At 40.4% G+C, this 15,810-nt stretch overlaps 2 protein-coding genes across 4 annotated transcripts; one reads left to right on the forward strand and one right to left on the reverse strand.

Moving 5' to 3' along the window:
• Positions 1-2,200: 2,200 nt before the first annotated feature.
• On the reverse strand, positions 2,201-10,036 carry eaf1 (ELL associated factor 1). Its single transcript, XM_035607948.2, has 6 exons — positions 9,756-10,036; positions 8,643-8,737; positions 7,877-8,013; positions 7,092-7,264; positions 6,694-6,906; positions 2,201-3,381 (listed from the first exon to the last, which is right to left on the reverse strand). Exons 1-6 carry the CDS (start codon positions 9,856-9,858, stop codon positions 3,332-3,334), a joined length of 771 nt encoding a protein of 256 aa, XP_035463841.2. The 5' UTR covers positions 9,859-10,036; the 3' UTR covers positions 2,201-3,331.
• mettl6 (methyltransferase 6, methylcytidine) lies at positions 9,671-15,141 on the forward strand. 3 transcript variants are annotated; one of them, XM_035607945.2, is made up of 7 exons: positions 9,671-9,840; positions 10,188-10,767; positions 11,191-11,325; positions 11,828-11,998; positions 12,206-12,347; positions 12,945-13,100; positions 13,892-15,141. In XM_035607945.2, exons 2-6 carry the CDS (start codon positions 10,450-10,452, stop codon positions 13,097-13,099), a joined length of 921 nt encoding a protein of 306 aa, XP_035463838.1. In that variant the 5' UTR covers positions 9,671-9,840; positions 10,188-10,449; the 3' UTR covers position 13,100; positions 13,892-15,141. The 3 variants fall into 3 exon arrangements, with proteins under 3 accessions (XP_035463838.1, XP_035463839.1, XP_035463840.1); XM_035607946.2 differs by having other exon boundaries at positions 13,903-15,141; XM_035607947.2 differs by lacking the exon at positions 13,892-15,141 and having other exon boundaries at positions 10,188-10,356; positions 10,449-10,767; positions 12,945-13,517.
• Positions 15,142-15,810: the final 669 nt, after the last annotated feature.

A 15,810-nucleotide genomic window follows, 5' to 3' on the forward strand; every position in this document is an offset into this window, starting at 1 on the left:
AACATTTTCAATACTATTTTCAATTGGAAAAAAATGTGTCGATGCACCAAATGGTGAACAAACACGATGCAAATTTTTCACGTGATGAGATTACGTACAAAGTCTATGCAGAGATGCGAGAAGATTCAAGTTTCGCTTCACTCGTTGAGCGAAACATTCACGTGACACGATGTCGTGAAAGCAAATAACAGGGTGACATTCGCCCGACGTCCGTGTCTGGTGTGAACGCACCATTAGATGTCATTATCAAACCATTATGACAGATAAATGTAACTGAGGTACTTGATATTTTACAGTTTCACCATAATATTCATTATAAATAACTAAATAACTACTAGAAAACACAAATGGAGCCAAATATGTAGAACTAGAATTAAGAAAGTAATGTAATTTCTTCACATAAAATGTCAACATTAATGCAAATCTGTACCGCATTGTTTATTCTGTAAAATACAAAACTTCATTAAGCATATTGATGAATTGGTCGGGCTCAATTTGAAAGGATGTGTAGCTTTACTTTTAAAAGCAAAAACAAAAGTGAAGGAAATGGAGGTTGAAGCTCGACCCATAATATGACACAAGACCAATTTAGCTCTGATCATAGTTCAGCTTTGGGTTTGGTCCAATTTTTTTTTACATTTTCATATTGTGCTTTAAATATTTTCCTGGCACACTGATAGCTCTTTAAATTCATCCATGTGTTTATGTTAACATGAAGAGCAAGGATCCCAATGAGCAGGTCTGCAGTGACTTTGTTAGATGTGTGTGACTGAAAAGACGAATATTACAAATCTTTCTTTAACTCTTCATGATGTTTTCGCAATCTCACTGAGGAAAAAGAAAACAAAAAATGTTCTTATGGCACCATATTTACACAGTAAAACTCTTTACCCTTCTAAGAAAAAAAGAAATAAAATCCATCAGCCAAAGAAAAAAGAACAATTAAAATCATTTTAAATACTTTTGCACACTTTTAATACACTTCAAGTTTGTACAAACATATTTCTTATGAACACATCACTAAAACAAAAACATAACTAAAGCACCAAATACACCAGAGTCCGTTAGACAACAGTAGTGTGCTGAAGGACCAGAGTGTTGAGAAACTAAACGTCGATCTCTGGCGGACGTCTCATTTCTCACATAAAAGAAGAAATACGCTAATGGTCTGAAAAGCTTGATATCTGACTTAAGTTTTTTTACGACTGCCACCGTATTCAGGCATCTTATACTGTAACTTACAATCATGTCTGTTCTGTCCTGTGCGTTCACCAAGTCAAACTCCATCCAAAGACGCTTCTTGAGAAACACGGCTACGATATAAAACAAAGGTTGACGTCCTGTGTGATGACAGATAATTCTGAGAATGTTTGTTCATCTCTTTATCAACGGTTGATTCCTTTCTGAATCCACATTAGTGGTATGTACAGGTTCCTAACTCCGTTTCCGAACAGCGGTTGGAAGTATCCCACCACCCTACGTTTTCATCTTTTTAATTGGATTTTCTTTTCCATTTGACGGCACGAGGACAGAGGTCTTACCTTTCATTAAAGATTGTGTTTTAATCCAAGTTAGTTTAACCGAATGTTTGCGGGACGTCTCTTAATATCAGGTTGATCTTTGGTTGACTTATATGTCTCAACTGTAAAGATAATTAAGTGCACAATGCTGTAAGTAAAGAGCTGGAATGATTCAGTTTTAAAGCAGATCTTTGAGTGTTTTATCTCCTGCCATCCAGCCATGATGCATCTGTGTGCATCTTAATATTCATATCCAGTATCTTTCAAATTAACTTGTCTTCCCCATTTCTCTCTCTACATTTCTATTTTGCTTCTTCTATCCTACACTAGCCTGGCGTAGTCAGACTAAGAGTTCAGTTCATTTTCGATTTCCAGGGGACATTACCAATGGACAATGGAGGCAAAATGCCTCCGATAACAATTGGATAGACCTACAACCAGTGAGAGCAATGAATCATGTGACGTCTGTTGAGCAACGTGAAAATGTCAACAGACCAGAGCAGAGAGGAGATGTCTGTGATTAATGATTCCACAATGTCTGTGTTGCTGTTTTTGTGGGAGACATTTTAAAATATCAGGTACTTTTAGTCAAAAGCTCGTTTGTTAGCAGCAGCCATCTTGGTTGTTTACAAAAGTCGCTTCACTCTGCGTCATGGTATAAACCCCGCCCTTTATCAGATAATTGGTTGTGATTGGACCGGCAAGATTTCTGCCGGTGGGAAATCACTTTCCAATGGAGCAGATCCAGACCGAGTCTGGCAGAGCAAATGAAATGAGCTCCCAGAATTCATCTGGGTCCCAGGCTAATCCTACACACTTTTAAATCTTGAATTCAAATCTCTGGGATGCATCATTTGCACCACAGACACAAACTAGAAAGACAGTCAGTCTCCTGATGAAACAAAATTTAAATCCACTAGATCTGGAAATTGCTTCTGGATCTGGACCAAATCTCACACACTCTTAGATATCAGCCAAAAATCAGTTCGGTAGTTTTTGCGTAGTCCTGCTGACAAACAAACATTATCTCACTGGCAGATGTGTTAATATACAGTAAGAGGTGTACCGAATGATATTCGCCGACACCAGCAGATAAAGGGAACAATCACTGACCACACTGATTACACCACTCACAGTCACCGGTCCTGCTCCGAGCACAGGACGACCTGAGCACTAGGTCGACACATTCACCTTTGTTTCCAAACTAGTAGACGCTGTAAGGCGTCAAAACAACCACCAGCCTTTTTCCTTTACTTCATCTATTATTAAGTTGATTTTGATTTGGAGATTCATTTCGAAAAATGGAAAATAAAGAAACTGCTCCACCCTGATCTCTACATTCACAGGCTGCACAGGTTTTCTGTGCAAATATGCAATTTTTTTGTATTCTAAGCAAACTGATAAAAACATAAGAATGTGGAGACGATCCCGACGATCTTCTCTGATAAACGAAGGGAGATAGCGAGGGTTGATATTCCCACTCGATCCTTTCCTCGTCCACAAAGAAAGGTGATACAAGTAGATAAAAGTAGCTGCTCTAAGTACAGAAAATATGAATGTGCACTCTAATATATAATCTCCCAAAACCTCTCAAGTTAAAAGTTTCTTTTTCTAGAGTCTTGCTATACAAAAGAAAATATACATCTAATAAAAAATACACTCTTAAGGTTCCAGGCTGACCAGCTTTCAGGATAAACTGAAAAAAAAGAAAATATAAGGCCGGGGTCAGCTACCACAGCAAAGGAACAAGTGGGCCAGGCAGAGAGGAGGAGGAGGAGTGTGGACTGAGCGAAACATCGACCAGCAGAGAATCAGTCGTCATCGCTGTCGCTGCCTGACTCGCTGAGCTGGAGGTCATTTCCTGTGAGGAAGGAGAAGAAGAGAATGAAACGAGTTAGAATCGTGGTCTTTATATGACTTCTGTAAACGCTGACATGTGGAGTATTAACTTGACGATTGTCAGTTTTGATTGAGGAATTTGTTTTGAGAAATTTTACCAAACAGGTGTAGAGTACAGTTAATATCACAGCAGTTTGTATAACATGTACAATATGATTCACTAGTGGTGAGTTGGGATGTTGATAATTAACTGTTAAACAGTTAAAACCACAATAATAATTTTGACCGATTATATGAGTTAAAATATATCAATCAGACTCGGTCTGGCGAGGTGTGTTCCCTGTGTTCCCGCGGGTCTCATGGCTAAGAGACCGTCTAATACTAATTTAAACTTATTTAAATAGACTGCAAGTTGCACAATACAAAGCAGCTCGCATTGTTCTTCACTGCCCATAAAGAACAAGAGTGAGTTCAATGAATAATAGTTTGGCCTGGTTAAGTGTGATAAGCAGGTTACATTATTATTTAGATTGTTTTGTTAGAAATATTGTTATAACCAAAACTCCAGAAATACTTTATGGCAAACTGTAATTTTTTGGGGGGATAGACGTCAGTACTCCACTCGACAGTAAGCAGAGTTGTTTTCTCTTGCCTCCCTGTAGAACTCGTGTCAAACTCACACAAGGGCTTAAAAGGTAAATGTTTGCCTTAAAAATAAAAGTCTATGCTGTGCCTGCTTTATAGCATACAGTGACCACAAACTACATCTCCCACAATGCATGTCGATTTTGTGACCCGCGGTCACTACGGAAACAAAAGGGAACACGGACAGGTAGGAGGAAGACTGAGGAACAGTCGCAAGAGACATACCAGAGTGTTGCAACGTGACGAACAAGCAGCGGCAGAGTGAGGAGCTCTGCCAAGCAGTGTGAGGACGCTTTGGGAACTGTGACACACTAGAGCTTGGACACGGCGGTTCTAAAACACTTGTTGTGTCTGCACCATACTAGCCTCAGGCGTGGTGTCTGGTGTGTGCACGTGCAGTGGAACCCAGGATGGAACCGCTCAGGGCGTGCGACAGGAGAGAACCCTCAGCCTGGCTATTTTATTCCCCTTCTTTATTGAATGACTTTGTGGACTTTTAGTTCTTAATCTATTTACTAAAACCTTTAGCCCACACGTTTTAATATTATTATTTAAGTTGACTTAAGCCCTTTTATCCATTTTAGTGGGCTTTGACTGGTGCCATGTACATCAAACTTCCTGGAATAAATGATTGTGTTTGCACCAGTAAAACCGTCTCTGTACGTCCTTGATCACTGACAGTGTTGCTCTCCATCTGATATCCAGCACCAACCTATTCCAACAAAAACTCTACATTCATTATTCCACCAAATCACCCCTGTGACATATGCCCTCTGCAAGGCTCTCAGCAGCCATTTGTTTTTGTAAAATGTGACATCTGTCACATATGTTCTTAGCAGCTCACAATTATTTGTTGTACCATAGTTCTGCCCGTCTCATCTATGACAAAAAAAGAACAGAGTTAATGTAAAAACTTGTGTTGATGATATTTGTCTTTGTTATTCACTTGAAAAGTGGGATCATTGATTTTAGGAGTAATGTGGGTCTTAACCTGATAAATTAAAGGGATTTATGTTAAAATTACACAGACCAATGTGCTTACCTAAATTTTTTTCATTTATGTAAATGTATATACAATATTTGTACACTTGAATAAATAATTATCAAATGCAGACACATATTTAACAATATGTTGAGTAGTTACATTTATACAGTTACAGTGGGCCCTTTGAGGGCAACCATAATGCTGATGTGGCCCAGGGTGCGTTTGACACCCCTGCTGTGAACTAGTTTAATACAGAGAACAGTGCATTATCAAGCAATGGTGGCATGAAATTTATTCGCCAGTTTTTTGATTTAAGAAAGTGATAAAACATGCTTTCATATAAATAAATACAATTTTAACTTTAATTGTATTTATTTACACAAGAAAGTGTAGAACGCTATAGATTACATATATTTTTAATGATCTTGAAGATTTGAATTGAAATTTTGGAATTGAACTCTGAGCTTCTATCCATTATTTTGTGATTTAGTAGTTTCATTTTCTTTGCTCTATTATTGAGGAGATTAATGATCATGTTGAGCTACTGTATGTGTTAGACAGGTTTTGAGCTTGTGTTGATTGTTGTGTGATGCATTGTCTTGATTTTTGTTATGTTGCGAGTATGAAAGTTATGGATGTATATCTTATTTAATATTTTTATAATAATTGAGACCCCAGGAACAGTAACTATGGTTTCAGACAGACAGAAGCTAATGGGGATCTTAATAAAACTAAACTAAAAACCGTCACTGGACCAATCCGCTGCTAGTAGACGAGCTGTCGAGGACTGAGGCGGAACTAAACTCTTCATTTTACTCTGAGGTCTGAATAATGTGACTACAAGTTTCCATGTTGTTCACCTGTTTCTGGAGGTTTTCCTTGTTTCAATATGACTTCATTTTCGTTTTGATCCAATTATATATAAGAAAGTCTGGATGTTACGACCTTCCAGTACACGGTTGCTTGGCTCTGGATAACTGTTATCAATTAATCAGACTGGCTCGAGTGGCTGGTAACTTTGGGTACATCAGCAATGACACCAAGTCAGAAATACAACACAAAACTATTTAATTGTGCCGTCAGTTCAAATACACGACACACATCACAGCAGCAAAACACGAGAGAGAGACGTATACAGTCATTTATTCGTGGGTCTAACTTTACGCTAACACCGGCATACGGTGGAACACGAGCCACATATCACTAGTGAAAAGCTTATTCCACGGCATAATTCCGCCTGCCATTTTTTGATCTTGGCGCTGCGACAAAAACTACAGACTGATTTTGACGAAAACTTTATTGAAGGATGGGACGTGGGCCAAGAAAGAATCCATTCAATTTTGTCCAAGAATTTTTTCTGCCACTCTCTTTGACATGGTGTGATAGAACAGTTTTTTGTTTTTTTTCCATTTTCACAGATCTCCCAGGGAATAATTCAGGGATCATAAAAAATGGAATATTTTAAACACATTGGTGTCACAGATAATAACGACATATGTTAACAACAAAACAATGTGGCGGCACGATGTTATCAGAATATCTGCTCAAAAACGATACAATCTCAGTCAGTCTTGCCACCTCTCTCCCAATGCATGCTGGGATACGTTCTGGCCTCTCGCAAACGTTAAACAGGATAAAGAGCAGCACAGAAAATGAGTGCCAGCATGAGTTCCTTCTCTTGAGGCAAAAGCTTGAGTGACTCACTGAGTGTGTTCATGAGCTGGTTGTTGCCCTGCTGCCGGTCGGCTCCTCCGTTGGCCACAGTCTGGCGGTTGGGCGACGTCTGACTGAGCGGCCGGGGGGCGTCGTGCTCGCCGTCGCTGCTGCTGCTGTCATCGCCGCTCCCTGAGGCGCTGGCCGAGGAGCTGCTGCCGCTGCTGCTCATCTGTTCTATCACATCCACCTCGGCTCGCAGCTCTGTCAATAGCACGGGCAGCGTGGGTTAACGGTTACGTTTCATCTTCCAAATCTAAAATGAATTTGCCCAAATATCTGTGAAATCACAACATATTTATAATAAAAGATAGTACACTTTATGTTCCGTGTGCTACGATTATGTCCAGAATTCTGTTCCATCACAGGCTATGGTCGTAGCTCCTAACCTCGTTTGATGTCGTCGAGCTGGGGCTCTGGGGAGGGATTATCCTTAGAAGGGGAGGGGGATGTCTTGACCCCGGCCCCGGGCTTGGTGGGGGCCCGGAACTGAGAGCTGGGTTGGCTGGAACGGACCGACTGCTGCTCAATTCGGGCCTGGATCTTACTGCTGCCCTCCGCCCTGAAACAAACAAACAAACAGACGCAAGCACGCACACGCACACGCACACGCACACACACACACACACACACACAGCAAGTGTACAGGTGATTCATCCTGTTAGTTTCTGATCTTCTTAAAAGTGACCAGGATGAAAGCACATTTGTGTACAAGTGTGTTATCAAGTCAAGTTTTATAAAAAAGGAAAACAAAGCTTTGAAAAAACTGCAAAGCTAAGCATCAGCTTACAATACATATATAATTATGTTCAGTCTTGGTGAAAAAATGTATGATCACTATTCCTCAAAAATGGCCGTGTAATTTTTCGGGACTGAATTTGGTGTAGTACTACTCATTGTCCAAAGGGTGGGGCCAAATATATCAGGTAGCAGTGTTAAAGGTTTGAGTGACTATGAAAAAAAATGAAAAAAATTCTGAATGATGGCTGTAAATTAAGAATATTTTGACAAAACCTGCAAGTTAAAAGTTAAGCTTACACGAGTATAACTCAACAGAAGCTCAAAGATTAACCTGCTACACTGTTCTCTCTAAAGACAGCGATTCAGGTACACGTGTTTCCATCACATCTCTCCCAATTTGTTTCCATGCGTCTTAACAGCTGTGACCTCTCACCGGGTTTTCTTGACCTGGATGCTGCTGCTCAGCTTCTCCAGTACGAACTCCCCAGTGTCGTGGTTGATGATGAGAACACAGTCCTTCTGGTACGGCCGCTTGTTTCCTTTGAATACTGTCATGGGAGGCGTGGAGCCCTGGAAGAGGAGCAGTTCATCTCATTATGTTCCGTCTAAGTTTGATTTACCAGAGCTTAAAGTTTAACCTGCAGGCGCGTCAAATGCTAAAAAAACATCTCAGGAGAGACGAGATCCTTCAATTCTGCTATTTTCATTTCTTGCCTGAATAAAGTTGTAACAACCCTAACCCACAATTTTCTTTCAAAGGTATGTTTAGAGAAACTGAAAACTGGATTCAGACTATTTTAACCTCACTGTCAAATTCCATAAACTCAGAAATCAAACCCTACTCCAATTGACCTCCACAAACAAAGTGTTTAATGAAGGAAAATGGTCAACAACAAAATCTTAAAGTACCATTTAATGTCTTTATCAGTTATAGTAAATTAGGACAATCTTGCTGGAGGTGTGATCCATATTGGGGGGATAATAATGGGAACTTTTCATGTTTTTGACTATTCTACAATAGGTTTTTAGTTTTGTTTCTAACCTTTTACAGACATCAACTGTGTTTCAGTTCATATCAGTCGATTTACATTTAACAGGCAAACCCTCAACGTGGATGTTTAATCAGCATCTAATCACAATGCAGCTGAGAGCAGATGCAGTTTGAATCATCTGGTGTCAACACTATGCGGCAGTTTTACCGGAATGTGAGGTAACGTGATGGTCACTTCATCTCCTTTCCCAACCTGCAGCTCTCCCTCACAGCTCGTGTCAATAGATGCTGGTTTGAAGTCATCTGTAACAGAAGGACACGGGGTGATTCAGTCAGGTGCTGGCCAACACATATTTTTACGCTTGAAAAACAAACTCTGGTGAACAAATTAAGTGAGAAACCGTTCATGCATCTACTCACACATACTGATATTTCTGTATTGTTAACTTCTGACCCCCTGACCTGTGGCCTAAGTTTACATTACATACAGTAAACATGCATGTAATTTGTTTTCCTAATCATGGCCGCCCACAACTAAGTCTGGTTCTGCCAGAGATTTCTTCCTGTTAAAAGGGTTTTTTCTCTCCACAGTCGCCCAATCGTCAAGTGCTTGCTCATTGTGGGATTTGTTTGTTGGGTTTTCTCTGTAATATTGTAATATTGACCTCACTGTGTAAAGTGCCTTGAGACAATGTATGTTGTGATTTGGCGCTATTCAAATAAAAGGGAATTGAATTGAATCAAAGAGCAAGCGTGACTTTGCATACCCCAAAACAATTGCTGGCTCTTCCCTTTACTAAAAAAGAACAAAAACACCAGGACCACACAAGAGCTGAGTTTTAATGTTCAGTAAAGCCTTTTTATTATTATTATTGGGCAAAACATGTCACAAATTCAACAAAATCTGAACAAAATATTTCAAGTGAAAACATTTTCTACTCTGTGTCAAACCATAGTGTCAAACTGATCATTAGTCGTGCATCTCGTCTTGGCAACAGCACTCCAGTTTTAAAGCAGTACTGACAAAAGTGACTTATTAGTATGTGTGCACTTAATTTAAAATAATGGCACTCATTTTTTCCCCTGCCTAATCAAAAAAATAACAATTCTCATAAACTATAATGAGTGCGTGGGAGTTTCTTTAAGGTCTAAACGCAGTGGGTGTAACTAGATCTGTCTATGCAAATGACTTAATTCACCCATCCACATTATTGGCCCAGTTATGTAAGACGCAGCGTCCGCTGCCATGTGAGCGACAGCAGTTCATTTCACACCTTTAGCTTTCATTCAATTTGTTCACTAATCCTTTGTTCGCACTCACATCTGATGGTGTGGAACGAGGATTTCGGCCTCTTCTCGAAGCTTTCTCCGAGCCTCAGAACATGCTCCTCTTTGTCCAGCAGCGGGTTCGTGCTCCCGTTCATGTCTCCGTGTGTTTTACAGAGAAGTGTTTTGAAATTCACATCTATCCGCGGCTCTCCGGGTAGTCGAACCGGGTCCGTTTCACTTCCCGGAGGTGAAGGAGAATTCGAGATTAAACTATGAGACAAAGTTAGCCTGCCGCGGCTAACGTTTAGCAAAACATCGCTGTCGTCACTCGACCACGCCTCTTCCGCTTTTGGTCCGGCTGTTAAATGTCAAGTTAGGAACTTTACTTTTTTAACCCCCAAAAGCTCTTAACAAATGAACCACTTATTGAATTTACCAATACCTAAATATTTTTATTGTGTATTTTCTGTATTTGAATTATTAGGTAACGAGTAGTGGATAATATTTAACGCCCCGCGGCGAGGAACTGACTGCATTGGAACAGCGACACGGATGGATTTGATTGACGGACAACATGGACGCCTACTTGTTCAGCAAGATTTTTATTTATTTTTACAATGATTTAGTTTAAGCACCATTAAGTTAAGTAAAACGTACGTCAACTTTGCTTTTGTTAAAATTTACAACTAATAAAACTACCAACAGAAACTGTGAGGTGGTAAAACTCTCGTATTTCTCAAGGCAGCATGGCACTGTCAAAAAATGAAAGTTTTCCCGGGGATATGAAAGTGACAGCTCCTCAAGAAGAGATGGGGTCGAAAGGAGAAATGGCCCCGTGTGTCGCAGGACAAAATGTTTCCATGACCACCGCTAGAGTTTTAACCCGGGAGGAGCTGGACAAAATCAGCGGGGAGCGGACTCTGGTGTCGGGCTTCAAACAGATGAAGCTGGAGACAGACGCTAAGAAAAATTGGGACTTGTTTTACAAAAGAAATACGACGAATTTTTTCAAGGACAGACACTGGACCACCAGGGAATTTGAGGAGCTCAAGGCGTGCAGAGAGGTGAGGCAGAAAATGACAGCTGATTTTGACTAGATGTTAGGTAAGTCCTTAATCCTTGGCAGGTAAATTGGCCCCGAGATAGATGTTTTGTATGCGTATGGACCCGAGATTTCACCAGGCAAAAATTTAAAAAAACAAGATGAGATTTTGCCTCTCTGCAGGACAACCCAGTAGTACATTTCACCTGCGGAAGAAAGCTCTGGGAGTAAGACAGTGATCCAGATGCTAAGATTAACTATTCAACCTTTTCATTTCAAAACACCAATGGAATAAAAATGTTTCTGCAAAAACTTCATATTGAAGTGTCAGAAGTTCCTTGTTCCCATCTTCCTGACATAGATCTGGTTACACATGAGGAAAGTGTTGAGCTGATAACGTGACCGGCGGTTCTTTTACTCTCTGTTTGTCCTGCCTGGTTTGCAGTTTGAGTCTCAGAGGTTGGTGCTGCTGGAAGCTGGCTGCGGTGTAGGAAACTGCATCTTCCCCCTGCTCGAGGACGACCTCAACATCTTTGTTTATGCCTGTGACTTCTCACCACGAGCTGTTGAATTTGTCAAAGTAAGATATATACATCCCATCAGTACCAATGTATCACATCTGTTTTTACTTTTGATGGTCAACTGAGCTCCAGACTCTTTTGTAGGTCCTTCACACTCACACAGAACAACTCAAACAAGTTAGAATGTCCAGGAAACTGGTGAACCCTTCTTTTCTGTGGACACCTAGCTTCTGGTAGTACATCTGTATAGTAGCTCATAACTGTTGAAGACTGTGGTTGTTAACAACAGCTTCCGATTACAAGGAAAATGTGAGGCATTTTGGCAAATCTTTGCCCTGGAGTTAAAAGTAAAATGATGAAAAATAGAGTTTCTACTATATTTTGAAAAAACTCTTCCATAGGTTACCCAAGCCCACTGATTTTGTTATCGATTATCCAAATAGTTTTGGGTTACTTTCTTTTAGTCGAGTTGATGATGATGATGATGATTATTCGACTGATGGATTCAGCTCTAATGAAAACAGCACTTTCAGAAATAAAACCTTTTTTTTCTATTTACAGCAAAACCCTCTGTACTGCCCCGAGCGCTGCTGTGCCTTCCAGTGCGATTTAACCAAAGACGATCTGAGGACAAACGTGCCGGAGGATAGCGTGGACGTCGTCACGCTCATCTTCGTTCTGTCTGCCGTCCATCCCGATAAGATGAAGCTGGCTTTGCAGAACATCTTCAGGGTGAGACCAGAGACGACGGCCATGTTTAGCTCTTCAAATGTTTGATTTGATCATTTTTCTTCTCCTAAAATTACACAATCATTTACATACAGAGTTTAAATAGAAAAACAAAACTACAAGCAAAGACTGATGGACAGTAGGTTATTTTAATGTAGCAATGCTGAAGTTGGCAGTTACTGTAACTTTGAATTCTATTATTTCTTTAAGGTCCTGAAGCCTGGAGGCATTGTCCTGTTTAGAGACTACGGCCTGTATGACCACGCCATGCTCCGATTTAAAGCTGGCAGTAAGCTGGGGGAGAACTTTTATGTACGCCAAGACGGAACCAGGTCATACTTCTTCTGCAAAGGTCAGTAAACCGCTTTAGGAACGTTGTTTTTATATCATATATCTATAATAAATAGATAGATAGAATGATACTGATAGACGATAATAGAGGCAGACATAAATACTCAGAAACAGATGTGTGTGTGGGGGTGGGGGTGCCTACTGTGCTGTTTTTGTTGAGCATATTCCTCCACTGTCCAAAATAAAAGCAGCAAAAAAGATTTCCTTTTTTTTTTCCTTTAAATTTATATTGGTCCGTGTCTTTAATAAAAGTGTGGAGCTTGCAACTAGCAGTATTTTATTTTTAATAAATGGTATGATTGCTGTGTGAATCAAGAGCCACCCTCTGCATGTTCGTGATCCACTCCTGCAAAGTTATTGTGGTAAATAAACAGGTATAGCTGTTTGTACTGAAACTATACCATGAAACAGACTCTGAGAAACAAGAGTCAGTTGTTCAGTACAAACTAGTTGGAATAAAGTTACAAATCTTGAGTGCTTTGGAGATTTTCTACATATTTATTCCTGTTTATGACACAGCAGGAAAAAAAACTTGACCTTCCCTCCGTATGGTTCCGTTCCTCTAAAGTGTCGGTTTGCTCGTCTCGTCTGATTTCAGAATTCCTGGCTGAGCTCTTTGCAGATGCAGGCTTCAGTTCTGTTGCTAACGACTACGTCCTGAGAGAGACGGTCAACAAAAAGGAGGGGCTTTGTGTTCCCAGGGTGTTCCTGCAGAGCAAATTTACCAAGCCCAGACAATCGGACGGCTCCTGAGGTTCGTCTGTCTCCTCATAAATCTCCAGAGGTGTCTGGAGAAACATACGATTGAAATGGATGCCGAAAAGTTAATGTTTTCCTTGTGTAAATAGGTGGAACTGTATGAACACATGAAGTCCTCAGCTTGATGAACAATGAGCTTGATGAACATGCTGAACTGACATTAGTTCCACTGGTAGCATCACCATGAGAAGTTTCACGGCCTCTGTGTCAGCATTTCAACTTTTCTTTCTCCTGTGTTTGTGTTTCTACCCACCCCCCGCTGATATTAGGTTTTTATTTTAACTTTATGTGCATTTACTCAATATTTTCCTATCTATGCTGCAGGAAAAATATAATGGTTTAACGGCAAACAAATTTACTCACACATACACACACACATTTGTTATCTTTTAAATAAATATTATAAAATACACAGTCTGGTCTATTTAATATTCCGAAAGAGTGAGTATTGACAACCACTCCAAATCCTAACTACCAATATGGGGACTTTGGTTGTAATTATTATTTTAAATATGAATCAAAATTCCAAATTGATAGTATATCGTAAATGAGACAGAATCAGTTGATTTGTTTGTTTCCCTTCCTTTGAAATGGTGATTCCCCGAGGTAACTTTGATATTAATTAAAGTTCTATGGTTTCGCCACTAAGCCACAACATTCTGCTCTCAGTACTGGTGATGTTGAATCCTCCCTCAACATCACCAGTACTGCCCTCTCCTGGCTAAGGTCATACCTCACAAACAGAAAACAATTCATCAACACTAACAACTGCACCTCATTCCCAAGGTGTCCCCCAGGGTTCGGCGCTTGGTCCTCTACTGTTCATCTTCTACATTCTTCCCCTCGGCAATATCATACACCGTCATGTCATTCACTTCCACTGCTATGCCGATGACGTCCAGCTCTACATCTCCACTAAAGCCATCACCTCTGCAACTCTGCAACTAACTCCCCTTTGACCAACTGCCTCACTGATATTAAATCCTGGATGCAAGTCAACTTCCTCCAACTCAACTACAATGAATCATGATCATCATCGGCCCCAAATCCCTCACCCTCATAACTTCTGCCTCAACATCGACAACTCCACTCTGTCTCCCTCCCCTCAAATCCGTAACCTTGGAGTTATTTTTGACAGCAACCTCACCAGAACAGACTTTTTTCCACATCACTCTCCTTCTCTACTGCTGAAAACCTTGATTGTCGCCTTCATCACATCCAGGATTGACTACTGCAACAACATTCTCTACGGTTCATCATCCAAAGTCCTCAATAAACTGCAGTACATCCAAAACTCTGCTGCCCGTCAGCTCACCCATCCCCGCCCCGTGACCACATCACCCCTCTCCTCCAGGAACTCCACTGGCTCCCTGTCCCACAATGAATACACTTCAAAGTCCTTCTGCTCACTTACCAGGCCCCCTCCTACCTCACCGACTTGCTCCACCACCACAGTCCTTCCCGCAGCCTTCGTTCATCTGATGCCAACCTGCTGTCTCCACCCCTCAGTCCCAAGCACTGAACCTGAGGCAGCAGAGCCTTCTCCATCGCTGCCCCCACCCTCTGGAACTCTCTCCCCAAACATATGTGTGGTTTTATTGTATGATTATTACTATGTGATTTGTATTAGTTTTTTAGTGTGTTGTTTTATGTAAAGTCTCTTTGATAGTTTTTATAGTTTTATAGTCATAACTGATCAACTATATTGCTCAGACAAATGGTGCTATTACCAATGTCAAAGAACAACAATACGATAAACCTCAGATGCAGAGGAAATCAGACTTTTAAAAAATAAACTTTTAGGTGGTTTTTCATCAGAAGGTCGTTAGATCTGATCACCCACAGGTGACAGATTTAAAAAAACAGACGGGCACTTTGTGCTCAATATGTTTTAGAAATATATCTTTAGTTGTGTGAAACAGTTATGACCCAAAATCTCGTCCCAATTTTTTGGTAATTCAAACCAAGATAAGTAAACATCACGATATAAGCATATTTCTGCAAAATAAGGGAATAAATAGCTATTTGGCAAAAGATATCAGAGTCTGTTTTTTTGTTTTGTTTTTTTTGTTTTTGTAATTTTCAACCTGCCACATGCGAAAAAAACCAAAAAAATGTTTTTTCCAACCAACGTTTTTTTCTTCTCTCCATGTCCTCTACGGGGCTCCGTAGTTTTTGCATTGGTGGTAAAAGAGGTTTGTGGTGTTTGCTTATCAGACTTTTCCGTTTTCCTTATGGACGAGCTTGTCAGAGTCCTTCTCTTTGGAATCATCCTGGTCGTTGTCACATTCACTCAACTCTTTGCCTTCATGCAAATTTCCTCAAATATATCCACCTTCAGCCGTGAAAGAGAAATGGAAAGGAAGTTGAACTTCCACATATCAGATAGGGTAAGGACTAGGTGTGGTTTGGACTCTTAACAATTAACTAATGCAAATAATAATAGGTGTGGTGTGTGCGATGTCTTAAGGCGGAGCTTCTGGACAAACAAGATACAAATTCATTTTTCATGTGATCAGCCTTGTTGCCTTGTTTGGTCTGACCTAACTGGAAATTGCATTATTGTATGGGGTTACATTTCAGCACAGTACTGTCACATCTTTTACGTGATGCGATACTTGTACATCCGCCTGCGTGCAGCCCAGAGAAGCCAAAGTGTCTCATCTCCTGCTGATGCTGTAGGAGAAGCGAGTGGGATTTGTTGT

This window comes from Scophthalmus maximus, chromosome 10, assembly GCF_022379125.1.
Source record: "Scophthalmus maximus strain ysfricsl-2021 chromosome 10, ASM2237912v1, whole genome shotgun sequence".
Lineage (NCBI taxonomy): Eukaryota > Metazoa > Chordata > Actinopteri > Pleuronectiformes > Scophthalmidae > Scophthalmus > Scophthalmus maximus.